This window comes from Peromyscus californicus, unplaced genomic scaffold (assembly GCF_007827085.1).
Source record: "Peromyscus californicus insignis strain IS unplaced genomic scaffold, ASM782708v3 Scaffold_4__1_contigs__length_199733344, whole genome shotgun sequence".
Lineage (NCBI taxonomy): Eukaryota > Metazoa > Chordata > Mammalia > Rodentia > Cricetidae > Peromyscus > Peromyscus californicus.
The window spans coordinates 162662215-162685639 of record NW_026294562.1 but is presented as its reverse complement, the minus strand read 5'-3'; the positions used below and the strand labels follow the sequence as shown (position 1 = coordinate 162685639).

General features: G+C 48.8%; 2 protein-coding genes and 1 long non-coding RNA gene across 5 annotated transcripts in view; 2 read left to right on the top strand and 1 right to left on the bottom strand.

Moving 5' to 3' along the window:
* Ppp1r15a (protein phosphatase 1 regulatory subunit 15A) overlaps positions 1-1237 on the top strand; it is a 42310-nt gene extending 41073 nt beyond the window's left edge. The window contains exon 3 of the mRNA XM_052762405.1: positions 857-1237. Within this exon, the coding sequence (XP_052618365.1) occupies positions 857-1210 (354 nt within the window). The 3' untranslated portion in view covers positions 1211-1237. The remainder of the gene's footprint in view (positions 1-856) is intronic.
* Positions 1238-1931: 694 nt separating this feature from the next.
* On the bottom strand, positions 1932-10168 carry LOC128125334 (tubby-related protein 2-like). Of its 3 annotated transcripts, XM_052762634.1 has the most exons (12): positions 10092-10168; positions 9697-9748; positions 8793-8931; positions 7968-8105; positions 7659-7826; positions 6270-6451; positions 5192-5497; positions 4287-4399; positions 3680-3794; positions 3483-3581; positions 2323-2494; positions 1932-2083 (listed from the first exon to the last, which is right to left on the bottom strand). In XM_052762634.1, exons 3-12 carry the CDS (start codon positions 8881-8883, stop codon positions 1950-1952), a joined length of 1518 nt encoding a protein of 505 aa, XP_052618594.1. In that variant the 5' UTR covers positions 8884-8931; positions 9697-9748; positions 10092-10168; the 3' UTR covers positions 1932-1949. The 3 variants fall into 3 exon arrangements, with proteins under 3 accessions (XP_052618594.1, XP_052618593.1, XP_052618595.1); XM_052762633.1 differs by lacking the exon at positions 10092-10168 and having other exon boundaries at positions 9697-10058; XM_052762635.1 differs by lacking the exons at positions 5192-5497; positions 10092-10168 and having other exon boundaries at positions 9697-10056.
* A 1326-nt stretch (positions 10169-11494) lies between these two features.
* Positions 11495-16654, top strand: LOC128125336 (uncharacterized). Its single transcript, XR_008223139.1, has 3 exons — positions 11495-11618; positions 12024-12165; positions 13633-16654. It is a non-coding gene; the product is annotated as an uncharacterized LOC128125336 (long non-coding RNA).
* The last annotated feature ends 6771 nt before the right edge of the window (positions 16655-23425 follow it).

Genomic DNA, 23425 nt, shown 5'->3' with positions numbered 1-23425 from the left:
CATACTCAAAATACAATAAACTTTATTTAAAAGTGCAACGTTATCTTCAACTACATAGACAGATGGAAGCCAGCCTGAACTACATGAGACCCTTTCTCAGAAAGTACAGCCAGTGGGCTTATTCAAGTAAGATGGAGTCATAATCCTTAGCAATGGGACAGAACTTCCTCAGAACGTGTGGACCATTTTTTTTAGCCCCCATGCCAGATTGTAGGGGAGAGAGAAGAGAGGGGGTTAGGAGAGAGACACACAGAGAAGAACCTTTTTCAGGCAAAGGCAGTTTTTTCTTTTTTGGAGATAAGCTGGGCTGTCCTGGAACTCACTATGTAGACCAGGCTGGCTTCAAACTCTACCTGCCTCTGCCTCCCCAGGGCAGGGAGTAAAGGTGTGTGCTGCCACACACACAAAGTGTTTTAAAGGGCTAGACACCCTATCTCATTTCTAGGGAAGAGGCCAGAGCGCTTCCCTAACCCAAGGCTCTGGGTTCAGGCCCACCTGCCCAAGAAATAGTGAAGCCCACAGTGAACTGGACCGTCCTGCATCGTTTAATGCTGGGATTACAACAGGATTCCACAGTGCTTAATATATAATGTATACAAAAGGCTTATATTCTGAGTTAGGAGGAGGGGCCTGGGACCTGAAATCCCCAAAGTGAGGTGCTGGAGGTGGGGAATCTTACATGGGAAGGCTGCGTTCACCCGGCTGCAATCTCCTGTAAGAGGCAGGGATAGTGGCAGTTGTGGCTCATGGCGTCAGGGTGAGTCAGGGACAGTCAGATGGCAGGCAGATGACGGTTCAAATACCAAGTGTTACTGCTTGACTAGTTTTTATTTCTTGCCTCTGCCCATCTGTCCAGGTGCACTTTTCTGAGAAAGTCACTGTCCATTTCCTTGCTGTCTGGGCAGGACCAGCCCAGGCTGCCCGCCGAGGTCCCTGGGAGCAGATTGCACGAGATCGGAGCCGATTTGCCCGCCGCATTGCCCAGGTGGAGGAGAAGCTGGGTCCTTACCTCACCCCTGCCTTCCGGTCCAGAGCCTGGGCACGCCTTGGAAACCCACCCCTCCCTCTGTCCTTCACCCCTGCTCCTCCACAGCCAGGGCCTGGCTGCTCCTCTGAGGCCACGCCCTTGAGCCAAGCTGTGACCACACCCTCTGCCCTTCCCAGTGAGGCCCCTCCTGCCACCCTGGACTTTGGTGGAAGGCGTGGCTAACCCCAAGTAGTTTCCTGTTATTTATTTACTTTTTTTAATAAGAAATAAAGAGGCTGGAGAGATGGCTCAGAGGTTAAGAACACTGACTGTTCTTCCAGAGGTCCTGAGTTCAATTCCCAGCAACCACATGGTGGCTCACAACCACCTGTAATGAGATCTGGCGCCCTCTTCTGGCCTGCAGTCATACATGCTGTATACATAATAAATAAATCTTTAAAAAGAAGAAAGAAAGCCTTTTGATTTATAGTGATCAAATCTTCAGGATGTATTGGATCTTCAAGGGAGGCAAAAATGAGTTCTGTGTCCAAACCGAAGTTTAAGACCAGCCTGATCTACATAGTGTAAAGTGACACAACTAGTCCCAGCACTTTGAAGCTGAGGCAGGAGGATTGGCATGAGTTCCAAGGACTGGCAGACATAACCTATAGAGGAAAACTGCCTCAAAAAAATAAAGGGAGGGTGGTAGATAGAGCAAAGCCAAGCCCGACGACAGGTATAAAAATGAAGCCCACTATTATGTGCACTAAAAAGAGAAGATTTATTAAAATACAAGGCCAGGCACAAAGGGGCATGCCTGCTATCCCAGCACTCCGGAGGTGGAAGCAGGAGGATGGGGTGTTCGAGGCCAGGGTCAGCTACGTTGTTGGAGACCAGACTATCAAAAAACTAAAAAGAAAGGAGGCATGGTGTGAAGCTTTCTGCAAACGCACAGGACAGCTGGTGAGGGATGATATTTTATTCAATTACATGCCAGTTTCCCATCGAAGCTGGATAAGCAGATGGCGAAAGCTTGGAGCGGGCAAAGAGGATACTGGAAATCCATAGTGAATATGTTTGGGGCCACGCGGCCGAACTGGAGCACCAGGTAGTCCGCTGATAAGAAAATCAGGAAATAGGATTTAGTTAAACTCCGTCCTATGGCGCCACGCAGCTCTGCACACTTACCAAGCTAGGAAACTCAAGGAGCCTAGAAACTACATCTCCCAAGAGACCTTGCGACAGCGAGGCTCCCGCCCTCTTTAGGAACCGGCCCACAGACGTAAGTGGGAGTAGTTGTCCTTAATGCACCCTTTCCGCCCCCAAGCCCAGGTCTTCGGGTTCCTAGAGCTCACGTAGATCGGGGTGCACAATCTGGAAGTTCTTGACCGAAGCTCGCGTGACGCGACCGTGAAAATTGAGCACGTAGCCGCCGCTCTCGTCGCTCCAGGATGGGGCCTTGTTCTGCAGTAGGAGCGGCCCTTGTCTTGCACCCTTTTGTAGACGACTCAGTATCGAATCCTGATCCTTGGAGATGCAATAGGGGCATCGTTTGTTAGCCTACCTGCAGCCTTCCTTTAAGTCCAGATGCACGTATTATTTTTATTTATTTACTTGAGAACTATGTCTCTAGATTGCCAGGTTTACCCTTTTGTGGTTTTGGAGACGGTTTCTCTGTGTAGCCCTGCCTGTCCTGGATTATGTATAATCTATTATGCATATATTGTTAGACACAGTTTGAAATTGGCCAAGCTTAAACTGGTTGGTGGTAGTTCATGGCTTTAATCCCAGCATTTGGGAGGCAGAGGCAGGAGGATCACTGAGTTTGAGGCCAGCCTCACTACAGAGTGAGTTCCAGGTAGCCAGGGCTACAACAGAAAAACTCTGTCACAAAAAGAGAAAAAAAATTCTTTGAATTAGATGTAATGTATGTGTGCTGGTATATGTGGATTATGTGCCTGTGAGTGCAGTTGTCTTCAAAGCCCAGAAGGGGGCAGTAAGTCCCCTGGACCTGGAGTTACAGCAGTTGTGAGCCACCTGACATGGGTCTGGGAGGCAACTCCAGAAACTGTTTTGTTTTTGTATTTGTTTTTAGACTGGGTTTCTCTGTGTACTCTGGCTGTCCTGAAACTTGCTCTGTAGATCAGGCTGGCTTCAAACTCACAGAGATCTACCTGCCTCTGCCTCCCTAGTGCTGTGATTAAAAACAAATTAAAAAAAAAAAAAGACAAACAAACAAGGTCTCACTCTCTAGCCCTGTCTATCTTGGAACTTGATATTTAGATGAGGCTAGCCTCCAACTTACATGGTCTGTCTTTCTTCTCCCTCTGGGAGAGCAATACATGCTCTGCTAACCACTGAGCCATCTCTCCAGCCCTGGACCCAGAATTTTGAGTCTCTAGTCTCTACTTCCTGAGAAGGGATTGTGGCAAAGCCATTCAATGTGACCTGCAAGTCATGGGTTCTAACCCATTCTCCTCTCTTAGTATTGCTAGTCACAACCTTAAAGACTCACATTTTGTGGCTGGACTCTCATCCTCTGCTTCTGCCTGTCCATTCCTGGAAGTATCACAGTCATTTTCCGAGGTCCCCGGAACCCCAAGACATTGCTTTCCTGCAGGATTAATTAGATTATATTGCAGTTAGCCTAGCTCCCTATGCTTTCTTACCTATTGGCACCCCCATTCGTCTAGGCCCTGCCAGGATACTTACATAACACACAACTCCCAGCTTCTCTCTGATCCGGGTACTGTCTGGGATCCAGTAGTTCCTCTCAGGGTTCACCCCATTATCAAAGATGGTAAATTTCGTGCCCAAGATATTGGATCTGCCCCAGGAGGGGAGGGAGGAGAGAGTAACAAAAACCGAGATAGTGATTGCTACTCTGTGTTAAGTGCTTTCTCAAACCATCCTCTATGAAAAGAAATCACAGTCCCAGCCCTCAGATTTTTGTGTCTTTCTAGCATGCTACATTGACTCTTTGGGAACCCTCTTCCATCTAGGAAGCAAGAACTCACACACTCCAGATCTCTTTCCCCACAGGAACTGAGGGGTCCCAGCCCTGTACCTATCAAAAAACTAAACATCTTAAATGCCAGCCTGTATTCTTGGCATCCACAGCTTTCATGTGTTTTCTTTCCCACCGGTGGACATACAACCTGCAGAACTACAAAACCCATCAGGCTTTAGTGCAGGTCCTGTGTTGTGCACTGCGGCCTCTTGGGAAATGAAGTCCATTTGCCTGTCTCTCCCTGGCTTCCTGCCACCTGTTGCCTCTCCACATACTAGGAGGGCCACACACCAAGAAGGCTTCACTTACCTAACTTTGCCCACAAAGTTGTTCCCGTTTCGAGACATATCTCTGGGATCCAGAGAGATGAGATAATTTGAGGTTTTGCATATTTTCCTTTTCCGACCAGCCAGAAGGAAATGCTGCAGATCGGAGAAGAGACTTCAGGATTGAGTTTTGACATCTGTCTAGAGCCAGTGTCCTGAACCCAGCTCTGAATAAGGGAAGGGCTATTTCTGGAGGCCAAGAAGGCCGCACTGGGAGGAGACCGGTCAGCGGGAGAGGGGTGTAGCTTAGCTATAGAATGGTAACGCTTTGAGGGGCCCAGTTTATCTCAGAATTGGGTGGGCTCTGGGACTCAGTGGGATGCCCAGAGAAGAGACTCACTTAACTCAAGTGGGAGGGAGGTGTGGTGGAATGGATAAGGCTTGGCTATAGGGTAGGAAGGACCTGAGCTACTGTGTCCTAAAATGTTTGAAGTGCTGAGGTGGGCAGGACTTAGACCTGACAGGTCCAAAGTAAGTGACACAGGCCGAGTCCAGGGGGAAACAAAGCGTTGAGAGGGTCTCACGGTGTTGCCCTGGCTGGCTTGGATCTTATTTAGAAAGGGCTGGCTTCCAACTCAGAGGTCTCCAACTCTGCTCCCCAAGTGTGGCAGATAAGAGGTATCTGCTGCCACCACCTGGCTCTTTTTTTTGGTTTGAAACAGTGTCTCCAGTTAGGTCAGGAGGCTGGCCTTGAACTCCTCCTTGCTCTCCTGACCCTCTCTGCCGCCATTTCCCATGTATGATTAGGTTTATAGTTTGATGCTACCACATCTGGCTCCAGCAATTTTTAACTTTGTCCAAAAAGAGGAGGGACATGCTCCTCGAAACTGGGGCTTTTCTCCTGTCACCCCAGTGGGAAGGCTCCCCACCACCAGGGCTGGAGCTTACTGCCACACCGTCCGCGCCCTCCTGGTAGAGATAGTAGGAAGGGAAGAAGCCCTTGTCCATGCCGTGCTTGTTTCGGATGATGCGGCACTGTACCACCTGGTCTCGAGGGGCGGGGAGCAGCACATAAGCCTCCACGTCCTCCCCCAGCCGAGGGCCCGGGGGCCGGGCCGGGGGGCAGGTCCAGTTACAAGCACTGTGCTTGCTTTGGTCCTTATTGTCTTGCAAGACCTTGGACGCCACTGGGGCGCTGTCTGTCCCTGTAGACGCGGAGGCCTCAGAGCCCTCTCTCTTCTCCAGGTCTTCATCCTAGCTCAAGTACAAATCCAGGAGTGAGGGACAGTCATCTCGGCCCTGCAGACTGATTGGCTGTCAGCTAAGGGATGACCCTTGAGGACCCATGGCTTCTTGTTGGTCAAGCATGTCAGCAAACCCACCCAACCAAGTTGGCCCATCTGCTGATGAGTCAAGTGTCCAACCTCATTAGCTCATACGAACTGTGAGATCATACTCTAGAACCTGTAAACCCAGAGTACCTGCCAAACATGCCAGGGAGGTTGTTGGGGCATTACTGAGTAGTATAGCAACCCTGCCTAGAATCTCCCAGTGAGGGGCTCAGGTGTGGCTCTGTGGTAAGAGCACTTGCCTAGCAAAGCATTTGACCATGTTTACTATAAAATGAGCCTTGCAAGCCTCACACCTTTAATTACAGCACTCGGGAGGCTGAGGCAGGCAGAGCTCTGTGAGTTTAAGGCCAGCCAGGTCTACAGAGTGAGTTCCAGGACAGCCAGGGCTATTACAAAGAGAAACCCTATCCTGAAAAACCAAAAAAAAAAAAAAGACCTTCCAAATTTCACTTTATACTCTCTATAAGTTGGCACCTGTCCATGGGTATTTGTTTTTTAGGGCAGAGAGTCTGTTTATGGAGTACAGATTGGCCTTGACCTCTCAGCCCCTGGCAGCCTCCTGACTACAGGAAATGCAAGCATGCACCGCTGGGCACAGATTTTCACCACGGTTGTTGCTCCCCAGCCAGTCAAATGCCCTGTAGATTGGGCTGCAGATTTTGAGTTGCACCTACCCCGAGGCCAGAGGCTGGTCTCCTTGTTTCTGTATCCTTTTGTGCTGTGTTTTCTTTCTCCTCACAGGATGCCAAGAGTCCCTGAACCCTACCAGAGCTCACTGAAGCGGCCGGGGCCGGACTGGGTGCCTTGGGCTCAAAGGCAGCATCCTTGGATTCAACCTCTTCCTCTTCACTGATCCCTAAGGGGCAGAAGCAGTTACAGGTCAGGACATCTGAGTCGGAGTTAGGGGAGGATCAGCACTGTCAGCTAGACAGGACAGGAACTCCAGTTCCCAGCGGCTTGGTCTGCCTCTTCCACTGACCACCCTCTGTGCACTTCCTATGCACATGGAACCTACAGAGATGAAACCTACGTCCTCATCTCCCAGAGTCAATGTCTCACTGTGTGGCTCTGCCCTCCCCTGAGACAGATTTCTAGACTGAGCTTGCTGTGAACACAGAGATCCACCTGCCTTTGCCTCCAGTGTTGGTAATTAAAGGCATGTGTCACAATTCCTGGTCAAAAGTAAACAAGTTAAAATAAACAACAAATAATTAAAGGGCTGGAGAGATAGATTAACAGTCAAGGGCACATTCTGCTCTTGTAGAGAACCCGAGTTCAGTTCCCAGCTCTCAAGTTTCATGGCTCTCAAACACATCCAACTCCAGCTCCAGTGGGTCTGACTTCCTCTTCTGGTCTCTGTGGGAACTGCACTCACATTCACAAACATACACAGATGCACATACACAAACTAAAAAGATTTGTTTCTACAAAACATGGTCCAGAGCAGCTAGGGCTACACAGTGAAACCCTGTCTGGAAAAACTAAAATAAATAAATAAAATAAAAATTAAAAACAAGAAGGGAAAACCCAAATAGCAGTACAGTGGTGGCGAACGCCTTAAACCCTAGCACTCAGGAGGCAGAGGCAGGTGGATCTCTGTGAGTTCAAGGCCAGTCTGGTATACAGAGCAAGTTCCAGGAAAGGCCCCAAAGCTACACAGTGAAACCCTGTCTCAACAAACAAACAAACAAAATAAAAACAAAAAAACCCAAAAACAAAAACAAAAACAAAATATTAATAACAAATAACCTGGTTGTGGTACAAGAAGCCTTTAATCCCGCACACAAGGAGGCAGAGGTCAGTGGATCCCTGTGAGTTTAAGGCCAGCCCAGGGATACATAGATATCCACTCCATCCCTCCTAAACTCAGTTTAAACACATGCATTTGATGTGATGATGGTTTTACATCTGAGTACACTGTGTGACAGGGACTAGACACCTTGACAGATGACCTGGGAGACCCACGAGTTATGATATCCCACATAAAGCTGTTAACAAAGCAAGAATGACAAAGTGTCATGTGAACCAGGGGCCAGATTTCACTCCCCTGTCCCCAAAATTACCAGGTCCTGGGGAGGCTAGCCAGCCCCTGCAACGGGTTGCCAGATGTGTCTTGGGAGGCGGGGGGATGACCAGGATGTCCTCCATGGTCACTTCCTCCACATCTGAATCTGAGGTGTCTGGGAGGTAGCACAGACGGTGGACCGCAGCGCCATCGCCCTGAGTATACACTAGAGAAAAAGGACTTTCAGATTTGGGGTCCTTTGGTGCAAGAGGAGGAAGCTCTGGACCTGACCCCAATGTCAGAGGAAAAGCACGCAATCCTGAACTTCTAAGGACGCATGCCCTAAATATCAGTGGCCTAAGATTACCTGCTCCTCTGGGTGGCAGAAGGGGGGCCCGCTGGCCACCACCATCTCTGACATAGCTCATGGAGCCCAGGGCACTTGGGGGCCGGGTGGGCAGATGCGCCTGTGGTACATTCTCCTGGAGGAAAGGACTCCCAGTACCTGGGAGAGAGTGCAGAGAGGCCCATTTTAAAAGGATCTACTGAGTAAGGCAGGAGGATTGCCTCAAACCCTCCACTACATAACAAGTTCCAGCCTCTGAGAGCATGGGACCATCGCCCCCCAAAATTCTAAACAAAAACTCAGTAGTAAGGAAAGATCGGTTGCATGTAGCCCTAGGTTTTAGACCCTTATCACCACAGAAAGCAAACAACATGGATTCCCACTCTACCTGCAGAACTTCTGTCTTTGGGCACTCCGAGTTCCCTCAGACTCTACTAGGTTCTGACAAACCCAGTCGCCGGATTCTTTTGGGTCTGGCCCTCCAGTTAGTCTAAGCTCTGCCTGCTTATTGTCAGAGGACTGGGTAACCTCCGGGCCCAGCTTTATTGGAATGGCTCCTGAGAAATCCCCAGCCCAATCAATTTTCTGCCTGGGCTGTCTGAGAACCCACCCCTGTTCCCTCATAAAGGCCCACACTCAAGTCCCACCCCTATCCTCTACCACAAACTCCCTATCTGGATGCAATTAGGCCCCTCCAGTCCCATTAGGACACTTCCTGACATCTACAAGGCCATCCCTGTGGCAGCCAGCACCATCCACCCAGTTCCTGCCCTGGACCTCACCAGGCTCCACCCTCCAGTGCTCACTCCCCCCACCCCCAGTCCCCATAAATCCCTTCCATCAGACCAAATCCCCAGCCGCTGTCACACTGGAAGCGATCATCCCCACGCCTTGGTCGCCGGTGCCTCAGGGAAGCATCAGGATTGGCCTGAACCATGAGGGGCTCCTGGCGCTTCCTGCGCTGCTTCTTCTCAAGTAGCTGTTGCTGAAGGATCAAGAGGGGATGTGTGGTGGGCACAGGGCTGAGGTTGGCCTGGGAGAGTCCAGGTACCCTTCCTCCTTTGGGGTCCCAGATACCCAGGCCTTTCCCCTCAGATCTGATCTATCTCCACCTTCTCCTCCAAGAACTAGGAGTCCAGCCCTCTAGAACTGTTGTTTAAAAATTTCCTCAGCCTGGGCTGCCATCCGGGCTGAGGCACAAGGACTTAAGTCTGCCTAGACAATTAGGTGAGACCCTGTTTCCAAATACAAAGGTGGGTATAAAGGCTCACATCTGTAGTTAGTCCAGAAATAGAAGTAAGAGGGTGGGAGCCAGTTTGAGGTCAGTATAGGTTACAGAGCAGCTAATTGGGGCCTGAGAGAGGGCTCAGTGGGGAAAGGCGCTTGTGCTCCGATCAGGCCTGACAACTTGAGTTTGAGCCCTGGGACCCAAATCCCCCAAAGAGACCACCGGGCCTGCAAGTTGTCCCCACATACACGCCATGGCGTGCGTGTCCTCGACCCCTGAGTAAATGCAATGTAACAAAACAAAGCGAGTGTGATCGCTCACAACTGTGATCCAGCACCCAAGATGCTAGTTTGAGACCAGCCTGGGCTAAGCAGCAAGGTCTTGTTTCAAATGAAAGCCGAATTCCTACTTTCTCTTTTCCTAATTCGAGAACCTGAACTTCAGAGAAGAGGAACATGGGATTGGGGTCTCTGAGCATCCTGGGAAGGTCGGGAAGATGGAAGCGTGGGATCGGGGCCATACCTGTTGTTCCAGCTTCTGCAGCCTCACACCAGAGAACTCATCCTCCAAAGTTCTGAGAGAAACACAAGGCTGGTGGCCACAGGCAGCAGGGCAGCTCTGTCTGTTCAGGAGCCCCTCCCCTTGACCAATTTGGGTTCTGAGTGCCAGTGATGTCATAGTAGGTGAGGGACCTGAGCTTTCTAGGTCAGTTATGACTCTTTCTCCCCTTTAAGACCCAACCAGAGGCCCCAGGCTCTAGCTATCTTGGGAGCCACCAATGTTGGAGTCCAGATCCCCCCCACCTTCTATGGTTGATGGTGGTCAGCCTGAAGACAGTATGAGCCCCGAAGCTGTGTGTATCCGGTATCTAGGTCCCCTCTCCCCCAACCCGCTGCCCATTAGGTTTCCTCACTTACTCTTTCTTCCACGGTTCATTTTCCTGAGATGGTCTAGAGGATTAGGAAGGCATAATCAGACCTAGACCCAATATCGCAATAGAAACCGCCCTCTAATTCCTAACATCTGCCTTCGTTTTTATTTTGAACCCTAACAACCCAAACCCCAATGCCCGCCTGAGACTTAGTAGCCTGTGTTGAACTTTAAGCACTATTGAGAACACAAAAATCCAGCTCTCTACCAAGCAGGTAAGGCTGGTCCTGCTTCTAAGTATTGGGACTTGGTGGCTCAGGGTCCCAAATCCCAACTCCTCAGCATCCAGCTATCTGGAATCCCAAGGTGCCCACCCCTCCCTAGCACCAGCTTGGAGTTCTCACAGCCTTGCTGTGATGCTGGAACTCTAAACACAGCCAAACACTTTCTCAGCAAGGGGTGTTCCCACAGGAACTTGCCCTCTTCTTGGCCCTTTTGACCCCTCAAGGTCCATGTCCAAGAGAGTAATGCCTCCAGGCCACTGAAGCAGACTGATCCCTTGTTCTGTGGGTTCTGAATTGGAACTGCAAGCCAACATTCCTTAAAGGGACCCAAGAGTATCTACCTAGCAATATAGTTCTACATACAGAGCATTTAAGAAATTTATAAGCCTAGTGGCTCATGCCTGTAATTCTAGCACTTGGGAGGTGCAGACCAGAGTGCCAGGAATCGAGGCTTTCCTCCTGTGCAAGCATTCCTATCACGGAGAAGGTCAGCTTGGGATGCATAAAGCCATTTCTCAGGGGAAAAAGAGGGGGGTTAGGGGGCTGGGAGTGGTGTATTTTAATCTCAGCACTTGGGAGTTAGAGGCAGGAGGATCGCTGTGATCTCGAGGCCAGCCTGGTCTACATACAGTTCCAGCTAGGGCTACATAATGAGACCCTTCTAAAAAGTAGTGATAGTATCCTATGCAGTTGGTTATCACCAAAGCTCTAACTTGCAGGAACTTGTGGAGCGAAAATAAATGAGAAAACTACAATTCCCAGGAGACACAGCGGCAAGGTGTCCGCAAAAGTTGCCCTCCCCACCCTCACCCTCATGCAGGACTTTGACTTTTATCTGAAAACGACGCAGGAAACGTCACGTTTAAGAATGTGAGCCCCGGGTTGGAGAGATGGCTCAATGGTTAAGAGCATTGCCTGCTCTGCCAGAGGTCCTGAGTTCAACTCCCACGAACCACATGGTGGCTCACAGCCATCTCTAGTGGGATCTGTTGCTCTCTTCTGGCATAAAGTTGTACATGCAGATAAAGTACACATATATAAAATAAATAATAAAATCTTTAAAAAAAAAAAAAAGAAAGAAAGAAAGAAAAGAATATGAGCTTCCAAGAAAGCAGGAGAAATTTTCCAAAGTAAGGGAACCTCCGCCGGAAGCTCGGAGTCAGCGTGGACCAATCAGCATCCTGGGGGCAGGTCCTCTGCGGGTGGAAAAGTGGGAGTGACTTAGGAGGGAAATCACCAGAAACCCCGCAGAGGTCCCAGCGTGGGAAAACGCCCTCTGCGCTAGGAGAGGTGAGGGGCGTTGGATAGCGGAGGGCAGGGGACTGGAGATCCGGGTACTTGCAGGGTTTCAGGTCTCCGTGGTCCCGTGAGAAGGGGAGTCTAGGGGCCTAGGATCTCGGTTCGGGAAACATTCCCTACTTTGAGGGAGACAGGATGAAGGTCTGCGGACTGCGCTGTAGGAAAGGGAGGCTGGAGGCCTGGCGTCCTGGGTTCCAGGTGACGAAACGCGTGGAGTCTTCATTTTTGCAAATGGGAATGGCACTGAGGATGGCGTGCACACCTCACTTTAAGGATGGTTTGCCCAGCCGGATACAGGGTTAGGACATCCCTACAAAGCCAGCCTTTGCTACTTAACACTTGTCTCAAAAAACCGTAGCAAAACAACCAAAACCCATTCTCCATCTCTCCTCGCAGAGCAGCCACGATGCCTACCTCCGCGCCCCACGGGACCCCTTTCCTTCTCCTAGCACCTCTACTGATGGTGTCTGCTGTGCTGGCGGTGCCCCTGGACCGCGCGGCGCCCCATCAGGAGGACAGCCAGGCCACTGAGAGCCCGGTGAGTAGCCCTGCTCTGTGCTCTGGCGTGTTTGCAGCGGTGCAGTTCCTGCTATCCCCAAGGCCCTGGTGAAAACTCCAGGGATTCCTGTTTAGCACGCTGAGGCTTCCGGTTTACCTGCCTTCCTTTGCAGTAGTGTGTTGGTGAAACACACAAGCAGACCCGGCACCCTGGCCATTGAGATATGTAAATCAAGATAAATCCCAAATGAAAACCCGTGTCACTCCCTCCCCTAAACTCCTCTGGTCTTTAAGATTCTCCTTACCGAGGAATGGAGAAACCAAAAGAAGAACTACATTTCCCAGTAGCACCATAGGCAGTAGGATGCTACTACCTAGCTGGGGCAGTCCTGCTTCACAGAGCTCATGGGAGGTGTAGTTTAAAAGGGAAAAGGACATGGTGGGGCTACTGATTTACTCATTCCTACAAATATCTATTGAACCTTGTGAAAGCTTTCCTCTTAGGAAAGAGTTGGATCTTTCAAAGTCCAGGTACCTGATTGAGGGCCTAGTTCTTCTAAGGCTCTCCCTAGCAGTGTTAACTGACTCTTATAACAGGGCAGTTCCCTCCCCACTCAGGGGCCAGCTTGCTAAGAACTCTGCCCCATATCACCCCACCATCCTATGTTGACCCCAAGGCGGACATCCCGTCTGGTAGCCAATTAGGGTCGTACCCGGCCACAAACAGGAAATGTTCTTGCTATTTTCAGTCAGACAGACCCCTGACACAGCACACAGACAAACCCCCGACACAGAATACAGACCCCAGGTACAGCAGACAGACAGACCCCTGACACAGCACACAGACAAACCCCCGACACAGAATACAGACTCCAGGTACAGCAGACAGACAGACCCCTGACACAGCAGACAGACAGACCCCAGACACAGCAGACAGACAGACCCCTGACACAGCAGACAGACAGACCCCTGACACAGCAGACAGATAGACCCCAGACACAGCAGACAGACAGACCCCTGACACAGCAGACAGACAGACCCCTGACACAGCACACAGACCTCAGACACATAATACAGACCCCTGACACAGCAGACAGACAGACCCCTGACACAAAACACAGACCCCTGACACAGAATACAGACCCCTGACACAGCAGACAGACAGACCCCTGACACAAAACACAGACCCCTGACACAGCAGACAGACAGACTCCAGACACAGCAGACAGACAGACCCCTGACACAAAACACAGACCCCTGACACAGCAGACAGACAGACCCCTGACACAAAACACAGACCCCAGACACAGCAGACAGACAGACCCCAGACACAGCAGACAGACAGACCCCTGACACAGAACACAGACCCCTGACACAAAATACAGACCCCAGACACAGAAGGCAGACAGACCCCAGAACAGCCCTCCCCCCAGAAAAAAATAGGGAATTGTAACTGTTCTGACGGGAATAAAGATATTCTAATCAGACCTTGTGTCTCTCAAGGCAGACACAGCAGACAGACAGACCCCTGACACAGAACACAGACCCCTGACGCCGGAACCACAATTGCTGACCAGATGTCTTGAGCCAATCATAAAATGATTCCTGTACTAGTAAGGGTCTATATTCAATCACTTCAAAGTACACTTAACCACAGCTGGAATTCCCCTAAGCAGGCTTAAAAGGAACCTGTGAGCTTCTCTCTGGGTGGCCATTTTGCCACTTTGTCAGAGGGTTTAACCACAGCATACTGGAATTTTTATTCTCAAGAAATTAAATGCTCTTGTTGATTGCGTACGTGTCTGGTGGTCTTTTGTGGGACTTCTCATGGACCCTAACATTGATCATCTCATGCCTAGACATGATTAAGTGCACATATGACCAAAATTATTCACACCTGGGAAGAAGGCAGATGTTTTTGTGTTCTGATCAAAACAACAAACAAACAAACAAACAAAAAACCCACCCATGCTGTGCCCCTAGCAAGCACACCTGTACAGGCTGGTCCCAGTAGAGAACTTGGGCTTTAGATAAAGTCTCCTGCTGCATGCTGTCTTTTGTTCTCTCTTCACAGGGTTTCTCTGTGTAGTTTTGCACTTTTCCTGGATCTCGCTCTGTAGACCAGGCTGGCCTCGAACTCACAGAGATCCGCCTGGCTCTGCCTCCCGAGTACTGGGATTAAAGGTGTGAGCCACGACCGCCCGGCATCTCTCTTCACTTCTTGAAGCAGGGAACTGAGAACAAAGGCCACAACTGTAGCAGGGCTATGGTGGCGCATGCCTTTAATCCCAGTCAGTACTCGGGAGGCAGAATCAAGGAGATCTCTGTGAGTTCAAGGCCAGCCTGGTCTATGGAGCAAGTTCCAGCACAGCCAGGGCTACACAGAGAAACCCTGTCTTGAAAAAACAAACCATTCACAGAAACTTCTGTGAATGTTCTAAACATGCAATCCATCGGTAACAGGGGTGAGTGGGAGGGGCTGAGATGGGAGGTTGGCCAAGGCATTACAGAAACATTCGTATGCTCTACCCGACACTAAGTGTGCTCTGACCTTGGTCCCTACATGCATTGCATTTAGGTTTGTTTCCCACATAGACATAAAGTGGAGAATCCAGCTGAGCATGGTGGCACACGCCTTTAATCCCAGCACTCAGAAGACAGAGGCAGATGGATCTCTAGGAGTTCAAGGCCAGCCTGGTCTATATAGTGAGTTCTAGAACAGCCCCCCCCACCAAAAAAATAAATAGGGAATTCTAACTGTTCTGACGGGAATAAAGAATCTAATCAGACCTTGTGTCTCTCAATCTAGCAGAGGACTGAAACATTACACCCTGAGAAATGAGCATTTCCTCAGGAATCTCAGGCTGGAAGAATGAAAAAGCCCCAGGCAGAGGGAAGCCTTGTCTCCAGGAAGAGACTCCATACAGCCCTAATGCCTTCTCAGTTCATCTCACAGAATGAGCCGGAAGCACAGGCAGGGATGTGTCAGCAGTGGCCTGGGCCACACCTTGACACAGACTGCTTGAATGTGTGCCCCTCTGGCCTCTACTCAAGTTTTAATTTCACTTTAGGATCCCCAAACAGACTTGGGGTTCGCTGGGTCTTTTGTCCTTCTCCACAATGTGGCCACATTGAATAAAGCCCCTTTTTCTGCTTTCCATTAATAAAGAGAAAAACAATAAAACACTGTCAGGAGGGGGACTGAAGGACAGGATCATAACCTGCTGTGGGGTATCCCCCAGAGAAGACTGACTGGACATGGGTGTAAGCCAAGGGAAAGTCTTTATTTCCTGGTCAGCGACTACACTGGGTGTTCAGGATTCCACTGTAGCCCTGAGCCTTTCTCAGGATGAGCTTTTAAGCACAAAAACCATGTTATGGGTTGACATACTTCAGTTAACAAGAACGGTTAGCCAGAAGCAGAATTGCAGAAGCCCAAAGGCAAGATTAGCACATTTAGAGACTTTCCCATGTCTATGGGCTTTGGAGGATCAGGCCTTTGTTTTCATTTTGTGAAGCATGTGGTGTTGTCTACACGCTGAACTTCATGGCCTGAGCGGCACTTCTGTCCTGGAGTCCCGCTGAGGTCTGGGGACCCTGACAGGACCCAGTGGGGAAGGGTTAGGGGAGGGAGCGCCCAGGAGCTGCAGGGAGATTGCTGGAATCTGCATACAACCCTTTTGTTTGTTTTTCTTTTGAGACAGTCTCACACTGTAGCCCTAGCTGGATTTGGATTCTCAGCTTCCTGTATGCTGTGGAATTACCTGACTTTGTTGGACCCCAAAGTGTAGGGTCTCAAATGGGCGCCCCAAGAACCCAGACTCCAGTCCAGTTGATGCAACAGCATGAGGATTTATTAAGCTTCTATATAGAAGGGCAAACTCTGCTCCTAAGAGCAAGAGCTGCATCTTACTGCAGCCCCATAAGGGCTTTTAAAGGAAAAACCCATAAAACCCATAAGATTACAATTCCCATTGGATTTCATGGCCTGATCACAGGGTGATCACAGAGGGGGTACAGTTACGTAAACCTCAAGGCGGGTATCAGGGCGGGAGTGGAGTTTACACAAATGTCACAGTGGTCCTTCCTGGAACACCTGCAAATATCCCAGTCACAGTTGAGCACATCTCTTAACAGAAATCTTTTTACATTGTTACATTGTTACAGGGGTGATTGAGTAGTGGCTAAGTCAGGTTGCCCTGGGAACTAGATTTTTAGTTTCTCATTTCCTGGTGCTTGAAGTTTCTCTCTTCCTGAGGCTTGGGGGTGTAAGCCTGAAGGGCTAGGGTCTTTCAACTTCAGTTTGATTACTTAACAGAATGCTGAGAAAAACAGATCTTAGAGGACGGCAGAGACCAAGGCTGGGTGGTGGGGAGAAGCTTACAAGTGGTTCCTGGGGTCCCCGGCAGACCTGCTTTGTGACTTCCTTCAGGAGAAAGCCTCACTCCCCCAAGGGCCAGAGCCCTTGTTGAGAAAGGCCTGCCTGTTCTCATAACCCCTCTCCCACCTTCCTGCAAGAAGCAGATCTGGGCCCCACCCTACCCTCCCCCCCCCCCCCCCCAGACTCTTTCCTACCCACTCCATCCACCTAGTAATGGACAGTCCTTCCAGGCCCTGTGTTCAGTTTTGAGAAGATCTACCCACTGGGGAATGCTGGTCTTGGAGAGTCCCCTTCCCTACCAGCTGCCTCTGATTCAGCTGAAGACCTCTCCTCCATGCCCCCAACACGGCCCCTTATCACCTCCTGTTTCTGCTTCAGTTCCTCTGATGATGCCCTCTTGTCTAAACTCTGTCACTGACCATCAGCTAGGTCAGCTCAGGATGAATCTGTCCAAAGGGACTTCTCTGGAAAAAAAAAAAAAACAGTGAGGAAATACCTTGAGCACAGCCATGATTCTCAAGGGCCTCTGTAATTATGGAATGTTTAAAAATATTCATTTCAAGGACTGAAGACATGGCTCAGCAGTTAAGACTGAGTGTTGCTCTTGCAGAGGACCTGAGCTTGGCTCCCAGCCACCTATAAACTCCAGCTTTGGGAACTCTGACTCCCTCTTCTGGCCTCTTCAGGCACTGCACTCACATGTACATACCCATACAGAGATATAATTAAGAGTAAAAATAAATCTTTTGGGGGGACATGGGAAGTGTAATATGGTGTCACTATATATCCCTGGATGGCCTGAAACTCACTATGTAGATCAGGCTGCCTTGAACCCACAGAGTTCTGTTTTCCCCTGCCTCTGCTTCTCAAGTGCTGGGCTTATTTAATGATAATAAGTTTGTTATTAAAAATAACTTTATTTTTAACTTATTTTTAAAAGTTGCAAATAAAAAAATCATCTCATACTGAAATTAACCAGACCCAAATCTTTAAAATTTTTTTAACATTGAGAAAATATTATGTCAGAAATACATATCGATCAATCATATTATAGTTGTTAGTTTTTCGGCTGCGTTGTGTTCTTACCCTGCAAGGAAATGCCACGAAACACGACAGAATCCGCTAACAAGAGTTTTATTAAAGGTAAAGGGACAGAGAGTGAACAGGCCTGCGGGAAACACGTGTGTGGAGAAGAAGGAGGAAGAAGAAGAAGAAGGAACCGGGAACATGGCGCCGGATTTTAAAGGCTGGGCGTGGACAGATCAGCGTCACTACTACACGCAAGCGCGTAGATCACATGGCCACGTTGCACGCCTACGTAGCCAATGGAACGTCACGGATCTTGGTCACGCGAGATGCCCTGACCCGGAAATGGCTATCCTGACCTGGAACTGGCTAGGTGGAAGTGTCTGTTGGGCATATGCGAACACGCCCGACCGTGGGGGCGTGTTGTAAACCTTTCATCAGTAACTTTACTATTTTGTCTGAACTGCTTTGGATCTTGTTGTTTTGTTTGTTTGTCTTTTGAAACAGGGTCTCCTATGCAGCTTTGGCCTGCCTGGAGCTCACTGTATACCATCATCCTGCTTCTGCCTCCCTGGTCTAGAATTATAAGCATTTGCAGCCATACCCAGCTTGTTTCAGATGTGGAATCCCTCCACCCCTGCTGGACCTCGAGCTGATTCAGTGAGAGTGGAGAGTTCAAAATGTTGGAGTCCAGAGCTGAGTTATCTTGAGCCAATCTCCATAGCCATTTATGGCCGTCCAATGACCTAAATAACTCTTTTGGAATGTAAACCAGAACACTAGCTTCAGCCAACCCAGAGGCTGAAGTGTCAGGCAGGCCCTGAGGCCTGTGGCTGAGAGTCCCACCTTCCCATAATCAGCTGACCTAATGCATTGGTATTTAAAATAACTCAAGGTATTTTAGAGGTGATTTGATTTATGGTTTCTTTTGTTCTCTCTCTCTCTCTCTCTCTCTCTCTCTCTCTCTCTCTCTCTCTCTCTCTCTCTTTGTTTTTTTGGTTTTTTGAGACAGGGTTTCTCTGTGTAGTTTTGGTGCCTGTCCTGGACTAGCTCTGTAGCCCAGGCTGGCCTCGAACTCACAAGAAATCCGCCTGACTCTGCCTCCCTAGTGCTGGGATCAAAGGTGTGTGCCACCACCGCTGGGCTCTGTTCTCTTTTTATAAACCTTCATTGGAGATCAGGGTGGCGGCGCACGCCTTTAGTCCCAGCACAGGGGAGGCCAAGGAAGGTGGATCTCTGAGTCTGGTCTACAGCCTGGTCTAAAGAGCGATTTCCAGGAGAGCCAGGGCTACACACAGAGAAACCCTGTCTCAAAAAAACCCAACCAACCAACTAACAAAAACTTCATGGAACTATCACGGCATGAGAACACAGCATTTATGGAAAGCCTGGATCTGAATCTCTGTCCCCGGCTGTGGACACTCATATTTGGCTCCAGTATCGGGGACTAAGGGGGTCCAGCCCCTCGATAGTCCCCTCCCAGGGTCCGGGAAGAATCTACAACCAGCTGATAATTAATCTTTGATGAGAAGAAATGAATCTATGTACACGAAACTCCTTAGTCCATACACTTTATTCTTCTGTGTCAGTTACAAGCTTATATTCTGCTCTCGTATTTAGCTCATTTCTAGCCTGATTTCTCTCCACACTTGTCTGCGGTCCCCTCTAGGATCTATCTTAATTCCTTCATCTAGTTCTGCCCCTTCTAGGTTCTCATCCATCTTGTTCCTTCCCATATCATCTTTTCTCCCATCTCCTCTCTCCCCATCTAGTTCTTCCTCATCTGGCTCTTCCTCATCTTCCATCTCGTTCCTCTGGTACTCTCTTCTAGCCCTACAACCTAGTTCTTCCCCATCTCAGTTTGTTCCTCTCAAGTTCTTACCCGTCTAGTTCTTCCATTCTCTTTTCTCTTCTCTCTCCCCGTGCCCTGGAAGTCCTGGTATATAAAGCCAGGCTTCCAGGGTCAAATGGAGGGGTGATAAGAATCACATAGAGACGCAATAACCGTTAATTATCATTTGCAACCCCAAAGGGAAGTGACCATTGGGGAAATGAATTAACTAAAGGCTAAATTCAGGTAATATCTAAGAAGAGGGCTCTTATGTGCTCAACTATAATCTTAAATGTGATTGGTAGAAAATGTTAAGAATCTCTAAGTTGCTAGGTCAATGGGAGAAAATAAAACTGTCTTCTTTTTTCCTGTGGCTCCCATCTGTCCAAGCTATCTGCCGTTTTTCTGCAGGGTAGGGGAAAGTGTGCTCAGTTGCTAGGCAACCTGTGTAAGCTAGATGCCTCTGGCGATAGTTAAAGGGAGATCTGGAACCAGAGGTAAGGTTCGGGAAAGGAGGAAGTAAAGCTTAATTGGCACATCTGCCAGGCCTTCTCAAACCGGTAGCCTGGATGGTTAAGTCTGTTCTTAGAGAATACAGAGGTATCTCTGATAAGGTACTTTCCTCCATCTGGGGATGGACCTGGCCGGATGCTGCTAATGATGATAATTACAGGGAGGCTTGAACTGGGGTTCGGGCTGAGCATAGCTGTCAGCACAGAAGGTTATCTAAATATTCCTAGAAGTGGTTAGATAAGGAGTTAGCAGTCTATAAAGTTAGTAAGGCTGTAAGAAAGGAGGGTCCGAGCTGAATTGTGTAAAGCTATTACTGAACATTCACCTGACCTAGGCGGTGTCTCCTTGTGGAATTTGTCTTAAATCAGGAGACTTGCATGTGGACTGTTATTACTGCTAGTCCTTGAAAGTGGCCAAGGGAGCTATCTGATTCCAGAGAAAGCCTTTCCTGAGGCTGTTCTCCAAATACCTGGAATGTGTATGTCCAGAGAGTGATCAGTCCACACTGTTAGCCCTTCTTAGGGAAAAGTCAATTGGGAAAACCATGAAGGCACACATGACTTTCATAACAGAATACAGCTGATATATAACAAGCCAAGTAACACCAAAAATTCCTTGGGATTTGGCTTCCTCTGGAGGAATTCCCTGATTCCTCCAGGTAGTGACTTTGTCATAACCACCTGAGTTCTTATGATATATTCCTGTGGCCTGCAGCACTCCAGAATAAACTACCTTTGTTTAAGTGAGAATTGTGTTTTTGTATCAGCTAGATCTCTCTCTCTCTCTCTCTCTCTCTCTCTCTTTAGATTTATTTATCACATATACAGTGTTCTGCATGCAGGAATGTCTGCACACCAGAAGAGGGCACCAGATCTCATTATAGATGTTTGTGAGCCACCTTGTGGTAGCTGGGAATTGAATTTAGGACCTCTGGAAGAACAGGCAGCACTCTTAACTCCTGAGCCATCTCTCCAGCCCCCTTTTGTTTTTGAGACAAGGTCTCCTGAAGCCCAAGCTGGCCTAGAACTCCCTCCATAGCCAAGGATAGTCTCAAATCTCTGATCCCATCATCCCCACCTCCCCAGTGCTGGGATTCCTGGCACATACCACGATGCCCAGGGGCTGGAGAATGAGCCCAGGCCTTCTTGCATGCTAGGCCAGTACTCTACCATTTCCAGCATCCACATGGCAATTCACAACTGTCTAGAACTCCAGTTCCAGGGGATCCAACACCCCTCTTTAGGCCTCTGCAGGTGCTAGGCATGCACACAGTGCATAGACAAATATTCAAGTAAAACACTCAACACACGCCGGGCGGTGGTGGCGCACGCCTTTAATCCCAACACTCGGGAGGCAGAGCCAGGCGGATCTCTGTGAGTTCGAGGCCAGCCTGGGCTACCAAGTGAGTCCCAGGAAAGGCGCAAAACTACACAGAGAAACCCTGTCTCGAAAAACCAAAAAAAAAAAAAAAAAAAAAACACTCAACACACACACACAGAATAAAAATAAATCCCAGCACTCGGGAGGCAGAGGCAGGCAATCTCTAAGTTCTGGGTTCGAGGCCAGCCTGGTCTACAGAGTGAATTCCAGGACAGCCAGGTTACATAGGGAAACCCTGTCTTAAAAAACAAACAAATGAGGTTGGGGATTTAGCTCAGTGGTAGAGCACTTTTCTAGCAAGTGCAAGGCCCTGGGTTCGGTCCTCAGCTCTGACAAAAAAAAAAAAAAAAAAAAGCAAAAAGCTAATTAATTAATTAATCTTAGAAATGAAATGTTTTAAAAGATAGATAGACAGACAGATGGATGGATAGATACTGCTAGTTTGGGCTGAGCTCTGTAGTAGGCCCTATGCACCAAACTAAGCTGGGGTCACTCAGGCTAAGGTTCCGTGACAGCAAGTTGAAATTTGTCACCTTCCAGGAGTCTGGTGAGGAACAATAGGTCAGTTCCCCATCTGGCCTCGTGAGCCAGAAGTTTCCTCTGCGTAGGTCATTTCAAGGAAAGCCATTGTGAAATGACCGGTCTGTTTCCTGTCCTCTGTTCCGTGTTCTCCAGCTCGCGCCATCTCTCTGCTCAGCCCCTAGGAACACCCGCTCTGCTGTGTAGAGTGAGATACTACTGCTCTGCTCTCGAGAATTGGAAATAAAAGCCAATAAATCTTGATGCTAGATCTGTCGGGATGCCGTCTTTTGACAACCATGTGAGATGTGGAATAAGAGAAATGGAGTCAGCTGTTTAGCTGAGACCTTTTGTGTACACGTGACTTCCCACACTACACTCACCCACCAAGTCCCCGAAATCCACTCTTGGTTTTGGTTCTTGGCTCTTTTCTTTTCTCTCTTTCTTTCTTTCTTTCTTTCTTTCTTTCTTTCTTTCTTTCTTTCTTTCTTTCTTTCTTTCTCTCTCTCTCTCTCTCTCTCTCTCTCTCTCTCTCTCTCTCTCTCTCTCTCTCTCTCTTTCTTTCTTTTTCTTTCTTTCTTTCTTTTTTTGACACTGTGTAGCCCAGGTTGGCCTGAAACTCTCTATGTACTCCAGACGGGTCCAACCTGAAATTCTCCTGCCTCGTCCTCTGAAGTGCTGGGATTACAGGTGTGAACCACCATACCAGGCTTACTCATTATATTCTCAAGTCTGTACTGATATTTCTTTTTTTGGAATAGAGGCCAGGATTTAATTCCAGGAACCGAAAGGGATTGTTTCTGGGAAGAGAACTGGGGTACTAGAAAGGGGAACTGACCAGTGTTTATACTTTACTACTATTTGTTTCATTTTATATAAAAATTTTACCATTTTTCTTTTGAGACAGGGTCTCACTAGGTAGCCTTGGCTGACCTGGAACTCTCTCTATAGACCAGGCTGGCCTCAGACTCATAGAGATCTTCCTGCCTCTGTCTCCTGAGTTCTGGGATTAAAGACCTGAGCCACCATACCTAGCTAAGATTTATTTTGGTTTTAATTATGTATACAGGTGCATGTGAGTGCAGTACCTGAAGAGGCCAGAAGAGAGAGTCAGATCCCCAAGAGCTGGAGTCACAGGTAGTTCTGAGCCCCTAGAGATGGACACGGGTGCTGGGAACTGAACTGCAGACTTCTGCAAGAGCTATACATGCTCTGAGCCACTGAGCCATCTTTCCATCCCCCTATTCTTTTAAGATTGGGTTTCATGGAGCCCCAGCTGGCCTTTCACAGAGATGTGGGACCTGGGTCATGACGTCGCCTTCCCTACACCTTGTACATGGCATTAAAAGTACTGAATTTGTTATAAACAGAAAAGTCTCCTGCCTGACCTATGCCTCAAACAGCCCAGAGGGAAAGAGTGGGTTGAAGGACAGAAAAAAGAGCCAGGCAGGAGGTTAGCTGTCCACACTGAGTGGTCCATGCACTGATCTTTTAAATGCATTTGGATGTCTCCATGGTAAAGTGTTGCTGGACATGGTATGCACTAAGGAGGCTGGTGTGTAAGGGCAGGTGGGGAAAGGTGCTTGTTGCCAAGCCTAATGACCCGGTACAAGCCCTAGGTCCCACACGCACACGCATGCACGCACACTT